Source organism: Pan troglodytes, chromosome 20, assembly GCF_028858775.2.
Source record: "Pan troglodytes isolate AG18354 chromosome 20, NHGRI_mPanTro3-v2.0_pri, whole genome shotgun sequence".
NCBI classification, from domain to species: domain Eukaryota; kingdom Metazoa; phylum Chordata; class Mammalia; order Primates; family Hominidae; genus Pan; species Pan troglodytes.
This window is the reverse complement of record NC_072418.2, coordinates 7,133,067-7,152,599: the sequence shown is the minus strand read 5'-3', so window position 1 is coordinate 7,152,599 and position 19,533 is coordinate 7,133,067. Positions and strand designations below refer to the sequence as shown.

Here is a 19,533-nt window from a genome sequence, read left to right as displayed (position 1 = left end):
TTTTGCTGTGTTGCCCAGGCTGGTTTCAAACTCCTGGGTTCAAGTAATCTGTCCAGCTCAGCCTCAGCCTCGCAAAGTGCTGGGATTACAAGCATGCACCACCATGCCCAGATGCTTTTTTTTTTTTTTTTTTTTTTTTGAGACAGGGTCTCACTGTTGCTCAGGCTGGAGTGCAGTGGTGTGATCACAGCTCACTGCGGCCTGGACCTCCCAGGCTCAAGCAATCCTCCCATCTCAGCCTCCTGAGTAACTGGGATTACAGGCATGTGCCACCACACGCACCTAATTTTTTTGTATTTTCAGTAGAGACGGTATTTCACCATGTTGGCTAGGCTGGTCTCGAACTCCTGACCTCAAATGATTCACCTGCCTCATCTTCCCAAAGTGCTGGGAATACAGGCGTGAGCCACTGTGCCCGGCCCTACATTTTTTGTAGAGATGGAGTTTCACCATGTTGCCCAGGCTGGTCTCGAACTCCTGGGCTCAAGCAATCCTCCCGCCTTGGCCTTCCAGTGTTGGGATTGCAGGCGTGAGCCTCTGCGCCTGGCCTCAAGTCAGTTTTTCCGTTTCTCGATTCCACGTTCGCTTCCTGCTAGTCAGTGTATTTTGTTCATTCCCCCCATTATCCGTTCATTCCCTCGTTGAGCAGTGTGTATTGAGCATCTACTGTATGCCTGGGATGGCTTCAGATCGGGTGAACGCTGTTTTCTGGGACGGATCCCGTTGCTGCCCTCATAGGGCTCACAGCTCCAAGGGGAGGCAGACACAGGAATGGGTGGTCTCGTGTGGGCTTGCCCTGGGTGTGATGGGGATGCAGAAGTAATGGGGGTGGGGACCCGGGGACAGGGATCTGAACCCACCAGTAGTGCTCAGAGCTCTCTGCAGCCCCCAGGAAGGAAAGGGCACTCCAGGTGGAGGGCATGGCACAGGTAACAACCCTGAGGGGTAGGAGGGAGCGTGGACCCTCCGAGGGACCGAGGGGAGCCAGTGTGGCCCACTGTGGTGCAGGCCTTGTGTCCCCCAAGCCTGGAGGCAGGGGGCGCATGAACTATCTGTGGGGACCCAGAAGGTGCCGCAATGAGCCAACAGTGCCACCAGAGGGCACCATCGGACAGCGGTTCCAGCCTCTCCCGACCCCAGCTGAGGAGGGGACGGTCCCTCTTTCCCGGGCCTGCTCCAAAGAGAGAGGCCAAAGGGGACTCTCTGAAAAGTGCCCAGTCTCCAGCCATGCCAACAGCCCCCTCGTCCCTCTGTAAATTGCAATAATAGGCCTGGTGCGGTGGCTCACGCCTGTAATCCCAGCAGTTTGGGAGGTCGAGGTGGGCGGATCACCTGAGGTCAGGAGTTCAAGACCAGCCTGGCCAACATGGTGAAACCCCATCTCAACTAAAAATACAAAAATTAGCCAGGCGTGGTGGTGGGCACCTGTAGTCCCAGCTATTCGGGAGGCTGAGGCAGGAGAATTACTTGAACCCGGGAGGTGGAGATTGCAGTGAGCCGAGATGGCACCACTGCACTCCAGCCTGGGTGACAGAGCAAGACTCCACCTCAAAAATAAATAAATAGGCCGGACATGGTGGCTTACGCCTGTAATTCCAGCATTTTGGAAGGCCGAGGCGGGCGGATCATGAGGTCAGGAGATCCAGACCACCCTGACTAACACGATGAAACCCCGTCTCTACTAAAAACACAAAAAATTAGCCAGGTGTGGTGGCGGGTGCCTGTAGTCCCAGTTACTCGGGAGGCTGAGGCAGAAGAATGACGTGAACCCAGGAGGCAGAGGTTGCAGTGAGCTGAGATCGCGCCACTGCACTCCAGCCTGGGCGACAGAGCGAGACTCCGTCTCAAAAAATAAAAATAAAAATAAATAAATAGATAAATAATACATTGCAACAATAATGACAGCCAAATACCTATCCCCATTGGCAGGTCACCAGGGCTTTCTTTGCCCCATTGTGCAGATGGAGAAACTGAGGCACAGAGAGGTAGTGTCGCTTTGCAAAGTCACACAATGAGACTGCAAGGCCGGGACTAGGATGAGCCAGAAAGGCCCCTCAGAGACAAATTAAAGCCAGAGTTAATCCTCAGGGGTGCGCAGGTGTGGGATCTTTGGAAATCACTGTCTAATATTGTTTCCAGCCCAATTGGAGCCCAGAGGGGGCAGATGCCAGCCTGAGGCCACACAGCAGGCTCTTCTTCAGTCCCCTCCCCCAAGAGTGTCTCGCTGCAGCCCTGGGGTTTGCCTGGGCTCACAAATGCCATCCCCAAGTGCCCCTGGGCGGGGATCTTTTATTTTTAACCTGTTCAGTGGCTGTGGCCTTATTATAGCCCTGGGAGGCTGCCACGGTTTCCAGTTTCCAAGGGAAGCTGCAAAACTTTTTATCTTCCCAGGAAAAGGAGTGTCTGGGCGCAGTGGCTCTTTCCTGTAATCCCCGTATTTCGGGAGGCTGAGGTGGATCGCTTAAGCCCAGGAGTTTGGGACCAGCCTGGCCAACACAGTGAGACCCCTGTCTCTATTTTTATTTTTTATTATTTATTTATTTATTTTGAGACAAAGTCTTACTCTGTCGCCCAGGCTGGAGTGCAATGGCACGATCTTGGCTCACTGTAACCACCGCTTCCCGGGTTCAAGCGATTCCCGTGCCTCAGCCTCCCGAGTAGCTGGGATGACAGGCACGCACCACCACACCCAGCTAATTTTGTATTTTTAGTAGAGAAGGGGTTTCACCCATGTTGGCCAGGCTGGTCTTGAACTCCTGACCTCAAGTGATTCTCCCGCCTCGGCCTCCCAAAGTGCTGGGATTACAGGCGTGAGCCACCACACCTGGCCAAAATCAATGTATTTTCTTTTCTTTTTTCTTTTAAGAGATGAGGTCTTGCTACGTTGGCTAGTCTTGAACTCTGGGCCTTCAGTGATGATCTCATCTCACCTTCCTAAGTGGCTGGGATTACAGGCACATGCCATTGTGCCTGGCTCTTTAATGTATTTTCTATTGCTTGAGCCAGTTAATATTTTTCTTTAAATAGGCTTTAAAAATCAACCTTTATTTTTTGGGAGTTAGATCTTGGTGATGGTTGTACAGCCTTGTAAACGTACTAAAAGCCCCTGAATTGTCCATGTTAAAATGGTGAATTTTATGTTTTGCAAATTATATCTACATTAAAAAATGTAAAAGCCATTAAAAATGTAAATGCTGGCCAGGCGCAGTGGCTCACGCCTGTAATCCCAGCACTTTGGGAGGCCGAGGCGGGCAGATCATGAGGTCAGGAGATCGAGACCATCCTGGCTAACACGATGAAACCCCGTCTCTACTAAAAATACAAAAATTAGCCGGGCGTGGTGGCGGGCGCCTGTAGTCCCAGCTACTCGGGAGGCTGAGGCAGGAGAATGGCGTGAACCTGGGAGGCGGAGCTTGCAGTGAGCAGAGATCGCGCCACTGTACTCCAGCCTGGACGACAGTGAGACTCCGTCTCAAAAAAAAAAAAAATGTAAATGCCATTCAACTCGTATTTATTTGTTTGTTTGTTTGTTTGTTTAGAGACAGGGTCTCTCTCTGTCACCCAGGCTGAAGTGCAATGGTGCAATCACAGCTCACTACAGCCTCCACCTCCTGGGCTCAAGCGATCCTCCCACCTCAGTCTCTTGAGCAGCTGGGATCACAGGTGCACACCATCACACCCAGCTAATTTTTATATATTTCTTGTAGAGATGAGGGGAGTGGTCTCACTAAGTTGTCCAGGCTGGTCTCGAACTCCTGGGCTCAACCAACCCTCCCACCTCAGCCTCCCAAAATGCTGGGATTATAGGCATGAGCCACTGTCCCTGGCTGTGGGGCTGCACCTTAGATAATCCAGGAAGACTTCATGGAGGAGATGACATTGGCTCAAGATCATTGCTTTAATCGACATCAAATGATTAATAAGTTAATAATTCAAATTAATACATTTGAATTAATATCAATAAATCATGTCTATTAACAGACATTCAAAGACAAGCTTTAATAGGAGATATCAAGGCACAGGGTGGAGGGAGGGGGTTGCTCCAGGGAATTCTGAATGTCCCAGTTCATGCAGAAGTTCAAGGTGTCTTGTACAACGCACTGGAGAAACAGGATCTGGGACCGGCGCGGGCACATTCTCCTGGCCCAGCACAGGGGCGGTGCCACCCACATTCGGCCCGGGTCTTGCCTAATACATGTTTTGGTAAACACTCGGTCAGAGCACCCTCTGTTTTTTCCAGTCCCGAAGCTCCCCGCAGGAATCCACACCCCCCGCCCCACCCCTCTCTCGGGACACGGATTCAATGTCCCTGGTGGGTCATCTGGCCTTTTCGGCCTGTGATGTGATTCGAGCGGTGCTATCTTTAACCTCGGGCAGGGGTGTTCTCCCCCGTCGACGTTGCTCGGATAACAGTCCTGCAATTCCATGGGGGTGGCGGCACCCGGGGTCTGGCAAAGCCATAGGAGCCTGCTTGTGTCCCCTGCTGCTGCCCCAAGTAGGCAGAGGAGGATGTGAATTCCCAACTCGTTCACTGTTCGCTTGCTCAGCCCATATTTACAGGCCACCTGGCGTGGGACAGACCCTGGTGTGGGTGCTGAGGACGCAGCAGTGACCGAGACCCTCAAAGTGCTGGGGAGGGTCTAAGAAAGTCACCGAGTAGATGAGTGAATGAGCAGAACTCCAGGTCCCGACTTCAGTTCTGTGGAATCAGATTGGCAGCAGGCTGGGAAGGGCAGTCGGCGAGCTTGGGGGGGCCCCCACTTCCCCATCTCCCAGGTCAGGCTGGGCTGCCTGGCTCTCGACACCTTCCAGCAGGGGGTTAAGCTTTGAACCCGATGCTTCCGGGCTGGGTAAGCTTAGACAAGCCCCCTCCCCTCTCTGTGAGCCTGTTTCTCTGGGATCTGCTGGATCACCCCTCACCTGAAGCTGGTAGAGCTTTAAGATGGCCTTCCTCTTAAGAGGGCTGTTTTTCCTACTTTATTATTATTCTTATTTTTCTCCCGTCCATGGGACTCTGACATGTTTTTCCGCCTTTAGAGGGCTGCTGTGTAAACAGGCAGTACATTTAACCACAAACAACTTGGCTCTCCCTCTTGGCTGTGTGGCCTTAGGTGCTCCACTTGAGCTCTCTGAGCTTTTTTCTTCACTGATCAATGGCAGGTAGTCATTCTACTATTGTGAACATTTTTTGCTACCCTCCATGGCATTGATGGCCCCATTTTTTTTTTTTTTTTTTTTTTTTTTTTTTTTTTTTTTGAGACAGAGTCTTTCTATGTCACCCAGGCTGGAGTGCAGTGGTGCGATCTCGGCTCACTGTAAGCTCCGCCTCCCGGGTTCACGCCACTCTCCTGCCTCAGCCTCCGGAGTAACTGGGACTACAGGCGCCTGCCACGACGCCCGGCTAATTTTTTGTATTTTTAGTAGAGACGGGGTTTCACCGTGTTAGCCAGGATGGTCTTGATCTCCTGACCTCGTGATCCGCCCGCCTCGGCCTCCCAAAGTGTTGGGATTACAGGCGTGAGCCACTGCACCCAGCCAGATGGCCCCATTTTACAGCAACTCCAGTTACACATGGATTACAGACCCTCTGGGGGCCCTCCTCAGGCCAAGCCAATTGGCACATCCCACTCCTGGGCTACTAGGATTGGGTCATGGAAGAACACGGGACCCAGGCTGGTCCAATCAGAGCGTATCTTGATGTTTTTAGTTTTTAGTTTGTTTGTTTGTTTGTTTTGTTTTGAGACAGAGTCTTGCTCTGTTGCCCAGGCTGGAGTGCAGTGGTGCAATCTCGGCTCACTGCAACCTCCACCTCCCGGGTTCAAGCGATTCTCCTGCCTCAGCCTCCCAAGTAGCTGGGATTACAGGTGCCCGCCACCGTGCCTGGCTAATTTTTTGTATTTTTAGAATAGATAGGGTTTCACCATGTTGACCAGGCTGGTCTCGAACTCCTGACCTCGTGATCCACCTGCCTCGGTCTCCCAAAGTGCTGGAATTACAGGCGTGAGCCACCGCGCTCGGTCACGAATCTTGGGATGTGACTGGGAGGAAGATGCTCTCTTTTCTCCTGGTCATCACCTCGGGACACCCACCCCACCCCAGTCTCAGAGGAGCTAGCAACCAGGTCTTTAGGAACAACTGGGATCTGCTGGATCGGCCCTCAGCTGAAACTGGTAGAGCTTTAAGATGGCCTTCATTAGAAGGTATGAGGCTAAAGTTACAATCCCCAGGTCTGAGCTTTCAAAGCAAGCATTTAGCTCAGATGATTTTTGTGAGTGATTTTCTTGGGGTTAGGGGGCTGAGTCTGGCAGATCCCCGAGGGAAACAGACGCTCAGGATGCGGAGGCGGGATGGCCACCTGCCCCAGGGATGGGAGAGCTTGTGCCAAAACAACACCAGAAAGCAGGGGAAAGGGATCCATGTGTCTGGCGTCCCGGATGGAGAATCAGCACAAGGTATGAACTCTGACGGTCCTGGGTTCCAATCTCGGCCATTCCTTCATGCGCTGTGTCCTTAGGCATATTTTTTTTTTTTTTTTTTTTTTGAGATGGAGTCTTGTACTCTGTCGCCCAGGCTGGAGTGCAGTGGTGCGATCTCGGCTCACTGCAAGCTCCGCCTCCTGAGTTCACACCATTCTCCTGCCTCAGCCTCCCGAGTAGCTGGGACTACAAGCGCCCACCACCACGCCCGGCTAATTTTTTGTGCTTTTAGTAGAGACGGGGTTTCACTGTGTTAGCCAGGATGGTCTTGGTCTCCTGACCTCGTGATCCGCCCGCCTCAGCCTCCCAAAGTGCTGGGATTACAGGCGTCTGCCACCGCGCCCGGCTGTCCTTAAGCATCTTAATGTCTCTTAGTAGCCTCAGTTCCCCCGCCTGCCATACAGGACCTGCTTTGTTTTGTTTGCTTGTTTGTTTGTTTGTTTGTTTTTTGAGACGGAGTCTCGCTCTGCCGCCCAGGCTGGAGTGCAGTGGTGCGATCTCGGCTCACTGCAAGCTCCGCCTCCCGGGTTCACACCATTCTCCTGCCTCAGACTCCGGAGTAGCTGGGACTACAGGCGCCCGCTACCACGCCCGGCTAATTTTTTTTTGTATTTTTAGTAGAGACGGGGTTTCACTGTGTTAGCCAGGATGGTCTCGATCTCCTGACCTCGTGATCCGCCGGCCTTGGCCTCCCAAAGTGCTGGGATTACTGGCGTGAGCCCCTGCGCCCGGCCCTGCTTTGTTTTTTTGAAACAGGGTCTCACTCTGTTGCCCAGGCTGGAGTGTGGCGGTGCCATTAAGGCTCACTGCAGCCTCAAACTCCTGGGCTCAATCAATCCTCCTGCTTCAGTCTCCCCAGTAGCAGCTGGGACTACATATCACTACACATGGCTAATTTTTTTTTTTTTTTTTTTTTTTTTTTTTTTTTTTTTGTAGAGACAGGATCTCACTTTGCTGCCCATGATGGTCTCAAACTCCCAGGCTCAAGCAATCCTCCAGCCTCAGCCTCCCAAGGTGCTGGGATTACAGGTGTGAGCCACCGTGCCCGGCCAGGACTTACTTTAGATAGGTCCTACTTTGGCTTTTGACTGGAAGAAAGATGCTCTCCTTTCTGCTGGCGGTCATCTTGGGACACCCACCCCACCCCAGTCTCAAGGGAGCTATCAACCAGGTCTGTAGGAATAATTGGGATCTGCTGGATCAGCCCTCACCTGAAACTGGTAGAGCTTTAAGATGGCCTTCATCTGGCCGGGTGCGGTGGCTCATGCCTGTAATCCCAGCACTTTGGGAGGCCGAGGTGGGCGGATCATGAGGTCAGGAGATCAAGACTATCCTAACACGGTGAAACCCCGTCTCTACTAAAAATACAAAAAATTAGCCGGGCATGGTGGCGGGCACCTGTAGTCCCAGCTACTCGGGAGGCTGAGGCAGGAGAATTGTGTGAACCCAGGGGGCTGAGCTTGCAGTGAGCCGAGATCACGCCACTCCACTCCAGCCTGAGTGACAGAGTGAGACTCCGTCTCAAAAAAAAAAAAAAAAAAGATGACCTTCATCTTAAGAAGGCCGTTTTTCCTACTTCATTATTTTTCTTCCATCCATGGGACTCTGATATGTTTCTCCTCCTTTAGAGGGCTGTTGTGTAAACAGACAGTGCATTTAACCACAGAAAATGGTGCCTGGCATACAGTAGGTGCTCAATAAATGCTCACTAGTACTGTGTCTCCCAGGAGACAGCTTTGAGAGCACCTGCTGATTCAAACCCACTCCTTTGATGCAACACCAAACAGGCATACAACAGCCCAACAGCTGTCACCTGTGGGACTGTCCAGTCCCAAATGAAACAAGACAGCAGGTGTGTGAAGGCAAGAGATGGGAGACACCCACCCTCGGGAAAAGAGCCCTCCAACCCAATGCACCATGGAAGCAGCATGCGGTGCCCCACAGCAGGGCCTCTCCCCACTGCCACGTGAGGCGGGCGCACAGGGATTAACCGGACGTTCATATCCACAGCTCAATCCTTATCCCCAAGGGGGCCTGAAACCTGCCTGGCACATGGCAGGGGCTCAGCAAAATCCCACGGACCCAGCTAACGGGGTGGTGCTTTCTGGTGGGGGTTTGACTGTTCTAATATGGAGAAAACCAGAATTTTAGAATGGAACAAGTTTACACAAGGAGGTGAGATGAGATGGCAGATAAAGGAAAACAGAAAAGGGCCAGGTGTGGTGGCTCACACCTATAATCCCAGCACTTTAGGAGGCCGAGGCGAGTGGATCACAAGGTCAGGAGTTTGAGACCAGCATGGCCAATATGGTGAAACCCCGTCTCTACTAAAAATACAAAATTAGCCAGGCATGGTGGTGTATGCCTGTAGTCCCAGATGCTCAGGAGGCTGAGGCAGGAGAATCACTTGAACCCGGGAGGCAGCGGTGGCAGTGAGCCGAGACGGCGTCACTGCACTCCAGCCTGGGTGACAGAGCAAGACTCCATCTCAAAAAAAAAAAAAAAAAAAAAAAAAATTGTAGAGACAGAGGTCTTACTATGTTGCCCAGGCTTCCCAAGGTGCTGAGATTACAGATGTGAGCCACCGTACCCAGCCTATTTTTTATTTTTGTAAAGACAGGCTCTCACTATGTTGCCCAGGCTTTGTTTCAAACAGCAACATACTGTTTTTCAAATGAAATTTTACACAAAGCCCCAGTATGTAACATAGAGGCCAGGTGCAGTGGTTCATGCTTGTAATTCCAGCACTTTGGGAGGCTGAGGTGGGAGGATCGCTTGAGGTCAGGAGTTTGAGACCAGCCTGGCCAACACGGCAAAACCTCCCTCTACAGAAAATACAAAAATTAGCTGGGCATGGTGGCAGGTGCCTGTAATCTCAGTTACTCAGGAGGCTGAAGCAGAAGAATTGTTTGAACCCAGAAGGCAGAGGTTGCAGTGAGCCGAGATCGCGCCATTGCACTCCAGCCTAGGTGACAGGGTGAGACTCTGTCTCAAAAAAAAAAAAAAGCCCCAGTATGTAACACAGAAACCCCTCTAGCTAGGGGAGGTGGCCCTAGGGCTCTCTGTTCACTCAGACCAATGCCATGGACTGACTCACCCACCTCCGACTTCCCCAGTTAACCCACGCCAAGGACGCATCAGGCAGGCCATTCTCTTTGAGTATCTTTTTAATGACTTAAACACCAGCACGGAGACTCGCCATGTAAACGGCCTCATTTCTGTGCTCTGTGCTTTGGGAGGGACAGGGACGCCATTTCCCACCTTGGCTGAGTTAAAACCTGTCTTGTAAATTAATAAATAATTTCCTAACTGACACGGCAAAAAAAAAAAAAAAAAATCCAAACGAGACCTAGTTTCCATCCAGGGACAGGACGTTTCTGGACACCGCCGGTCACTGCTCCTCCTAAGGGCCTGGCCGTGGCTACTACAGGGAGGATATAGTGAGAATGGCTTCCCTGCTGCTGTTTGCTGCTGTCTACGCCGGCCAAGAACCTGCTCCCATCTGCCTGGGCTGATGGAGTCTCGCTCTTGACAAAAATCTTGCTGGGGCAGGTCCTCTGGCAGCCCCAGCACCTTACCCTGAGTCATGGGAACCTGAGACTTTGTCCAAACCGCGGCTGGAAGGCTGGTCTTGGCACTCAACGTCTTAGCTAGTGGATTTATCGCATTAAGACTGTACTTGGGCCTTTTTCATGATGACTTGGGTCTCAATCCTTGGAGCAGCTGAAAGAACAGCTCGGGCCACCTGTGGATGCACCCACAATGAAATCAGAGGCCACGTGAGGTTTGCAAGGCAGAGTGGCCTGCAGTTTTAACTCGGGCACTATGGCAATGCAGACCCAAACCAATTGTGCCAGTTCTTTGCTGGGTGGCAAAGTGTTTTCAGGCTTTGTGGTCACTCCTGATTTCTGTTTGGAAGCACAGTTCTCTCTCTAAGGAGAATGGAAACTTGGAAAGGCCTGTAAAATCGGAAAGCCTGTAAAAGGCCGTAGAGTGGAGATGTATAAAAATGTACGGTCACCCGTGTTTTAGGGGTTGACACCATGGACTTTTATCTCGCTCACAAAATTCCTCACACATACAGCTCACTCCCTGTGGCCTCGGCCATCTCAGGCACCACAAAATCCTCACTGCTTGAAATTCACTTATGGAGTCCAACAAACAACTTTCTTTAAAAAAAAAAAAAAAAAAAAAAAGGCAGTAAAATCTCAGAATTTCTGTGCAACGCTTGCAACCTGCCCACTTATTAAATAAACAGAACACCAAACCAACCGAAAGCTATGCAAGTGGCAGGCTGCCCTGGGCAGAGACCTGCCTGTCTGCCAGGGACTACGGTGGCACGGGAGCAGGGCGTGATCATGCTGGAAGAAATGAGAGGTGGTCTCATTCCCTGAATCTCAAACTCTCATCTCAGGAGCCCCCAGTCCTAACACTGTATTCAGCAGCTGGAGTTATCCGGCCACGTAAAGGGACGAGGGAAGGCAGACCGTCCTCAACTTCTTCCTGTGTTTCTAGCAGGGAAGGAACGCAATGGCTTCAGTCCCTCCGCCTCTAGGTAACAAGGCAAAGGCCTCCCTAACCCAGGCAGACAGGATGTGGGGAAGGTCTTGTGTCTTTTCCTAACTCAGAATGAGTGAGCGGGCTCCCGGAGAAAGACTGTCCTTTTAGCACGTGACCCTGATGGCTTCTAGCACCAAAGGCTCGCTAACACCTCCGACCCTGTCTGCAGGTAAAGGGGATGGGAGGCAGAACCCTTCTCCTGATTGGTGCCTGAAGGAGGCAAGAACGAGCATCTGCTATGCCCCAGCCGGATTTCCCCCGTCTCAGCAGGAGAGGGGAGAGGTGAGGGTGCAGGCGTTCTGGGCAGGTCAGTGCAGTTCGATGAACGCCTCCAGATCTTCTGGGATGAAGCCCTTGTAAGGGATCTTGTTCTTATCCAGGGCCCGGGCCGCAAGGCACTGCAGGGTCACGTAGTTGAAGGGCTGCATGGTACCCCTGGCCAGCAGCTTCTCGTCCAGCAGCTCATAGGCCGTCTTCTTGAAGGCATTGGTGGCGTCCATGTGGGCCCCTGCTTCGATCAGGGCATTCATGATGGCCGGGCAGTTGTTCTGGGCTGCTATGTGTAGCGGGGTGTTGTTGTCAAAATCCCTGCTGTCCGGGTCGGCCCCGCAGTCGAGCAGCACTTTGACCACGTGCAGGGAGGGGAATCTGCCCACGGGATAGCGGCCCACGTTTGTGGTGTCCTTGTCCACAGCCATGTGCAGAGGGGTGAAGCCGTTCTTGCCCCTGGGTGCGCACTTGAGCAGGCGGTAGACGGTCTGGTGCTTCAGGTGCTCCTGGCTGGGGGTGCACTCCACTTTCTCCAGCAGGTAGAGCAGGTGGAGGATGATGGCCAGCGCCTTGGTGAACTGGGCTGAGTCTCCGGGCTCCCTGGGCAGCTGCAGGGCCCGTTCCACTTCCCGGACCCCTTTGGTGAGAACCCCCATGAGGTCTGCAAAGCCGATCTGGGTGCCCAAGCTGCCTTTGGCGGCCCGGTCCTGAAGCACGTAGGAGAAGAGTTCCGCGAAGGAGAGGAAGCTGCTGGCGGTCATGGGGCTCAGAGGCTCCAGGTTGCTCTGTTGCATGTCCAGGGCGTACTTCCACAAGCGGATGCAGCGCTCGAAATTGCCCGAGTCGGCGTACACGGCGCCCCTGTAACGGATGTAATAGGAAGTGTCCGGGTGCGAGGGACCGAGGATGCGCTCCCGGATCAACAGGGCCTGCATGCGCATCTCATCCGGGTCGGTGATCAGCGCCTCCAGCTCCTCGGTGGTGTTGACCTCCCTGGAATAGTCATAGGCCAGGACCAGCTGCGGGGGCTCCGGTTTGGGCAGGTACTCGCCCCCCTGGTGACGCAGCTCCATGGCCCGCCTCCAGTGTTTAAGGGCCCCAAGCAGATCTCGTTTCTTATCCACATACGTAGCTCCCAGCAATTCCAAGGCTTCCACGGCAGCTTCCCGGCTCGTGGGACAGCAGCTTTCGTAAGATTCCCCGTTCGGTGGTTCCTCCGGGGAGGAGCTGCAGCACGGAGCCCCCTGAGGCTGCGCACACCCCTGGCTGGTGGAGGGGTCTTCTTGGGGCAGCCCAGGCTGAGCCTCTCCCTCTGCGACCTGCTCCTGGCCGGGCTGCTCCTGGATGAGGTACTCCACGATGTTGGTGTGGCCCGTCACGCTGGCCGCGAGCAGCGGGGTCATGCCGTAGCCGTCACGTTCCATGCGGGCCTTGCACCCCAGCAGCAGCTGCAGGATCTCCAGGCTGCCGGACTCGGCGCAGTCATGCAGGGCCGTGTTGCCCTTGGCGCTGCGCCGGTTCACCTGGGCGCCCTGCTCCAGCAGGTAGCGGGCAATCTCACGGTGGCCCTTGTAGCACGAGATCATGAGGCACGTGTGGCCGTGCCGGTTGGCCACCTCCAGGTCGGCCTGGTGCTCGCCGACCAGGTAGCGCACCACCTCCAGGTGGCCGTCGAAGCAGGCGGCGCGGAGAGGCGTGGAGTTGGTGCGCGTGGTGCGGTTCACCGAGGCCCCGCGGCGCAGCAGGCTCCGCACCACGTCCAGGTGGCCGGCTGCGGAGGCGGCCCACAGCGGCGGCGCGCCCTCGATGGTCTCGCCATCGAAGTGCACCGAGCCACCGGCCTCCACGCTCGCGCCGCACCGGTCCACCAGGTACTCCACCACGTCCAGGTGGCCGTAGCGGGCGGCGATGAGTAGCGGCGTTCCCCCGCCGGCCACCTCGCCCGTCAGCTCGTCCAGTTCCTCCCGGCTCCGGCCGCTGAGCAGCTTCTGGAGCAGCTGCAGCTTGCCATCACGGGCGGCGTTGTACACGGCGGTGCGGAGGTCCATGGTTCGGGCCTCCGCCAGGCCATGGGCCGGCCGCCGGGGGACGGGGAGACGGAGGATCAGAGCCCGGACGGGCGGGAGGCAACCTTCACCGTCTCCCTCGCCGCCATCTTAGGGTCTCCTCGGGCGGAACAAAATGGCTGCCGCGACCCGACGAATGGGAGCACGCCGGGAAATGGAGTCCTTTGCGCGGGCCCACTCCATAGAACAGAAAAGGAATCTTGGGGGCTCAAGACTACACTTCCCCAAAGGCCACAGGACAGCCCCTGAGAGCTGTGAGCGCGCGGCATGGTGGGAATTGGCGTTCCAGCCGCAGCGCATGGCATCGGAAGCTAGCAATTTGAGGACTACAATTCCCGTCATGCAGCGCCACACGACCTAGCTTGTGGGAACCGGCGAAATTTGGTGACGTACTTCCCGTGGCTATCTCTGCGTCAGAGCGTATAGAAAAGGCAGGCGCGATACCCTTAAGGACTACATTTCCCAAAAGGGATCACGAGCGACTCTGAGCCAATCAGGACCGAGACCGAAGGCTAAAAGCGACTAGCGGGGACGCGTCTGTTTTGGGCTTGGAGCACGGACAAGCGGCCCACCGGCAGGGGGCGCCCGGAGGAGGCCGAAAAGCTGGACGGGGCGAAAACGTTTTGAGCTGGAAGAACGGTAAAAAATGACGCGCTCACTTCTTATTCTCACATTCATATATTCATTTATTCATTTACATACATGTATTTATATTCTAGTATGTGTCAGAATTTCCTTCTTTTATTTACGTATTTATTTTTATTTATTTCTTTCAATAACTTTGTGGGGTTTTTTGGTTTTTGTTTTTGTTTTTGAGACAGAGTCTCGCTCTTGTTGCCTAGGCTGGAGGGCAATGCCGCAATCTCGGCTCACTGCAACCTCTGCCTCCCGGGTTCAAGCGATTCTCGTGCCTCAGCCTCCCGAGTAGCTGGGACTACAGACATCCACCAGCACGCCCGGCTAATTTTTGTATTTTTGGTAGAGACGGGTTTCGCCATGTTGGCCAGGATGGTCTCGAACTCCTGACCTTGGGAGATCCGCCCGCCTCAGCCTCCCAAAGTGCTAGAATTACAGGCGTGAGCCACTATGCCCGGACTGACGTGCTGACTTCAATTCCTTTGGATAAAGACCCAGAAGTGGGATTCCTGGATCACCTGGTAGTTTTATTTTTAAATTTTTCTTTGGAACTTCCACACCATTTTCTATAATGGCTATACTAATTAAAATTACCACCAATAGTGTATAAGTGTTCTCTTCAAATCCTTGCCAACGTTTGTTACCTTTCGTCTTTTTGATAATAGCTATTCTAGCAGTTGTAAGGTGATCCATTTCCTGGCATTTTTTGACAACAATGAATTATATTATGAAAAAGAAATCTTTGGTGACCCGAATTCTTTATTTTTAAAGTTTATTCGAGGTGTAATATATATACAATAAAATGCATTTTTAATAAAGAGGACAGGTTTGGCCGGGCAAGGTGACTCACACCTGTAATCTCAGCACTTTGGGAGGCTGAGGTGGGAGGATTGCTTGAACCCAGGAATTCGAGACCAGCCTGGGAAACATAGCACATCTCTACAAAAATAGAAAAATTAGCCGGACGTGGTAGCGTGCACCTGTTGTCTCAGCTACTCGGGAGGCTGAAGTGGGAGGATCGCTTGAACCTAGGAGGTCAAGGCTGCAGTGAGCCGTGATTGCACCATTGTACTTCAGCCTGGGTGACAGAGGGAGACCCTGTCTCTAAGATAAATAAATAAAAATAAATAAAGAGAACAGGTGTGACAAACATGCAGCTATGTAGCCAGTATCACAACCAAGATGTTCAACATCGTCTTCATTCAGAATTGTTATCTCATGCCGGCCGGGCGCGGTGGCTCACGCCTGTAATCCCAGCACTTTGGGAGGCCGAGACGGGTGGATCACGAGGTCAGGAGATCGAGACCATCCTGGCTAACACGGTGAAACCCCGTCTCTACTAAAAATACAAAAAATTAGCCGGGCGTGGTGGCGGGCGCCTGTAGTCCCAGCTACTCGGGAGGCTGAGGCAGGAGAATGGCGTGAACCCGGGAGGCAGAGCTTGCAGTGAGCCGAGATTGCGCCACTGCACTCCAGCCTGGGGGACAGAGCGAGACTCCGTCTCAAAAAAAAAAAAGAATGTTATCTCATGCCCTGTTGATCAACGCCTTTGTCCACCCGCAGCCACTGGTAACTGCTGATCTGTTCTCTGCGTTTCATACTAACAGCACAGAAACAGAAAAATGCAGTATGTGGCCTCTGGGGTCTGCAGCTTTCATTCAGCACAATGCATTCAAGATGCAACTATGCTGTTGCGTGTATTAGCAGCTCGTTGCCTTTTATTACGGAGCTGTATTCCATGGCAAGGACGAGCCACCATTCTTTTATCCATTACGTGATGGTTCTTTCCAGTTTTAGATGATTACAAATAAAGCTGCTATAAACTTCTGCGTACAGGTCTTTGTGTGGAAATATGTTTTCATTTCTCTTGGGTAATGCCTACGAGTGTAAGTATTCTTTTTTTGTTGTTGTTGTTTTCTCTTTCTTTTTTTCTTTTTTCTTTTTTTTTTTTGAGACAGAGTTTCACTCTCATTGTCCAGGCTGGAGTGCAATGGTACGATCTTGGCTCACCACAACCTCCACCTCCCGGGTTCAAGCAATTCTCCTGCCTCAGCCTCCCAAGTAGCTGGGATTACAGGCATGTGCTACCATGCCCGGCTAATGTTGTATTTTTAGTAGAGACGGGCTTTCTCCATGTTGGTCAGGCTGGTCTCGAACTCCTGACCTCATGATCTGCCCGCCTCGGCCTCCCAAAGTGCTGGGATTACAGGCGTGAGCCACCTCACCTGGCCACCAATTCTTTTTTGATGCTTTCTCATGTGTGGTACAACATGAAGAAATGCCTCCAAATAGGATTTCATGGCGTATTTGAAATATTTGAAATGTTTTTAATGAACAGTTCAACCATTTGAAATATACATACACATACCCTGAAGTTTTTTTTTGTTTTTTTTTTTTTGAGGGGGAGATGGAGTTTCACTCTTGTCGCCTAGGCTGGAGTACAGCGGTGTGATCTTGGCTCGCTGCAACCTCCACGTCCCAGGTTCAAGTGATTCTCCTGCCTCAGCTTCCCAGGTAGCTGGGACTACAAGTGCGCGCCACTACACCCAGCTAATTTTTGTGTTTTTAGTGGAAATGGGGTTTCACCGTGTTGGCGAGGCTGATCTCGAACTCCTGGCCTTAAGTGATCCACCCACCTCGGCCTCCCAAAGTGCTGGGATTACAGGCGTCAGCCACCATGCCTGGCCACTTCATTGTATTTTAATGTCCTTCCACAGATGGCAGTGTCTTGCAATATAATTGTTCTTTCCACGAAGCAATTACAGGATTTATTTAAAAAAATTAGAGGGACTGTGGCCCAATAACAGGACAGCAGCTTAAAGTTGCATGTTAAATGTCTACTTTTGAGACTTCCACAGTGCACCTGGGACTGGCCATAAGACCATTTAGGGGCATGAGAAGCTCCAGCCAGATGGACCTTGGTCAACCCCCGGGACACTCTTTTTGCCTGTTATAGTATTTGGCACCGTAGGGAGGCTAAGCGTTTTGAGTGAAAATACTTTACGAACCATTTGCCTCTCAACACAGACAAGAGGTTAATTCTAAAAGCTGAATTCATGGATTCAACAACCAAGTCCACGGCCAAACAGCTGCATGGCTTTGGACAGTGGCCCAAGCTCCCTGAACATAGCTTTCTCATCTGTAAAATGAGAACATAGGAGTGTGAGAGAGAAAACATGTCTAAAAGTGCTTTGTGGCCAGGTGCGATGGCTCACGTCTGTAATCCCAGCACTTTGGGAGGCTGAGGCAGGAAGATCACCTGAGGTCAGGAGTTTGAGGCCAGCCGGGCCAACACGGTGAAATGCAGTCTCTACTAAAACTATAAAAATTAGCCAGGCGTGGTGGTAGGCGCCTGTAATCCCAACTACTCAGGAGGCTGAGGCAGGAGAATTGCTTGAACCTGGGAGACAGAGGTTGCGGTGAGCTGAGATCGTGCCACTGCACACCAGCCTGGGTGACAGAGCGAGACTCTGTCTCAAAAATAATAATGATAAATAAAAATAAAAAATAAAAAAAGTGTTTTGTAGGCCAAGTGTGGTGGCTCAATCCTGCAATCCCAGCACTTTGGGAGCCCGAGGCAGGCAGATAACCTGAGGTCAGGAGTTCAAGACCCGCCTTGCCAACATGGTGAAACCTCGTCTCTACTAAAAATAGAAAAATTGGCTGGGCATGGTGGCGGGTGCCTGCATTCCCAGCTACTCGGGAGGCTGAGGCAGGAGAATGGCTGGAACTGGGGAGGCGGAGGTTGTGGTGAGCCGAGATGGTGCCACTGCACTCCAGCCTGGGCGACAGAGCGAGACTCTGTCTCAAAAAAACAAAACAAAACAAAACAAAAAAACTCCCAAAACACAGCAACAACAACAAAAACAAAGATAACAAATAACAAATGCGCACAAATTCACTATTTTTGTTACTATGTCCCACTATATTCTATGTTTCCTGGATTATTCAAGTCCACTGCACCTGCCCAGTGGTACTGGGATACTGTGTGCTGGGGTCCCCCCGCACGTTCCTTCCGACTATCCTGTTCTTTTTTATTTGTTTGTTTTTTGAGACGGGGTCTTGCTGTGTTGCCAGGCTGGAGTGCAGGGGTGTGATCTCAGCTCACAGCAACCTCCGCCTCCCGGGTTCAAACGATTCTCCTGCCTCAGCCTCCTGAGTAACTAGGACTACAGGCACACACCACCATGCCCAGTTAATTTTTGTATTTTTAGTAGACGTGGGATTTCACCATGTTGGCCAGGATGGTCTTTATCTCTTGACCTTGTGATCCACCCGCCTCAGCCTCCCGAAGTGCTGGGATTACAGGTGTGAGCCACCGCACCCGGCCCCCATACCCTGTTCTATGGCTCCTTGGTGGTAGCTGGAAATCATTCTTGGCTTGAATATTTACACCACGGGAAATGGGCAAATGCTAAAAATCAGCAAACCTCCTGCCTCCCACCTCCTCCCTCCAACCTCCTGCCTCCAATCTCCTGCCTCCAATCTCCTGCCTCCAATCTCCTCCCTCCCTCCAACCTCCTCCCTCCAACCTCCTCCCTCCCTCCAACCTCCTCCCTCCCTCCAACCTCCTCCCTCCCTCCAACCTCCTCCCTCCCTCCAACCTCCTCCCTCCAACCTCCTCCCTCCAACCTCCTCCCTCCCTCCAACCTCCTCCCTCCAACCTCCTCCCTCCCACCTCCTCCCTCCCTCCAACCTCCTCCCTCCCTCCAACCTCCTCCCTCCAACCTCCTCCCTCCAACCTCCTCCCTCCCTCCAACCTCCTCCCTCCCTCCAACCTCCTCCCTCCAACCTCCTCCCTCCCTCCAACCTCCTCCCTCCCTCCAACCTCCTCCCTCCAACCTCCTCCCTCCCTCCAACCTCCTCCCTCCAACCTCCTCCCTCCCTCCAACCTCCTCCCTCCCTCCAACCTCCTCCCTCCAACCTCCTGCCTCCCTCCAACCTCCTCCCTCCAACCTCCTCCCTCCAACCTCCTCCCTCCCTCCAACCTCCTCCCTCCAACCTCCTCTCTCCCTCCAACCTCCTCCCTCCAACCTCCTCCCTCCAACCTCCTCCCTCCTTCCAACTCCCTGGGAAGTTGCAGTGAGCCAAGATCATGCCACTGAACTCCAGCCTGGGCGACAGAGAGACTCCGTCTCAACAAAACAAAACAAAACAAAACAAAGCAAAACAAACAAAACAGAATTTACCCCTCCAGAGTGTGCAGATGTTGGTGTATACTGACTCACAAGAGCTGATCGTTATATTTTCAGGATTTTTTTTTTCCGACCAGTTGTTAATCATGGCCAATAGCGAAAATTAAGACTCAGCACTGTGGCTCACACCCATAATCCCACTATTTTGGGAGGCCGAGGTGGAACGATCCTTTCAGCCTATTTTTTCCCCCCGCCGTGGCATACATCACTTTCCAACCTACCCTGCTGTATCATTTACAAATTTAGAATGTTTGTTCAGGGACTCTTCTCTGTCGTGTTCACTGCTGCATTCCTGTTTCTAGAACAGAGTAGGTGCTCAACAAATATCTG

The 19,533-nt window shown here is 52.6% G+C and overlaps 1 protein-coding gene across 1 annotated transcript; it reads right to left on the bottom strand.

The window, feature by feature from the left end:
- Positions 1-9,625: 9,625 nt before the first annotated feature.
- FEM1A (fem-1 homolog A) lies at positions 9,626-13,710 on the bottom strand. The gene has a single exon (XM_016934742.4). The coding sequence runs from the start codon at positions 13,352-13,354 to the stop codon at positions 11,345-11,347; it is 2,010 nt and encodes a 669-aa protein (XP_016790231.1). The 5' UTR covers positions 13,355-13,710; the 3' UTR covers positions 9,626-11,344.
- Between the last annotated feature and the right edge of the window lie 5,823 nt (positions 13,711-19,533).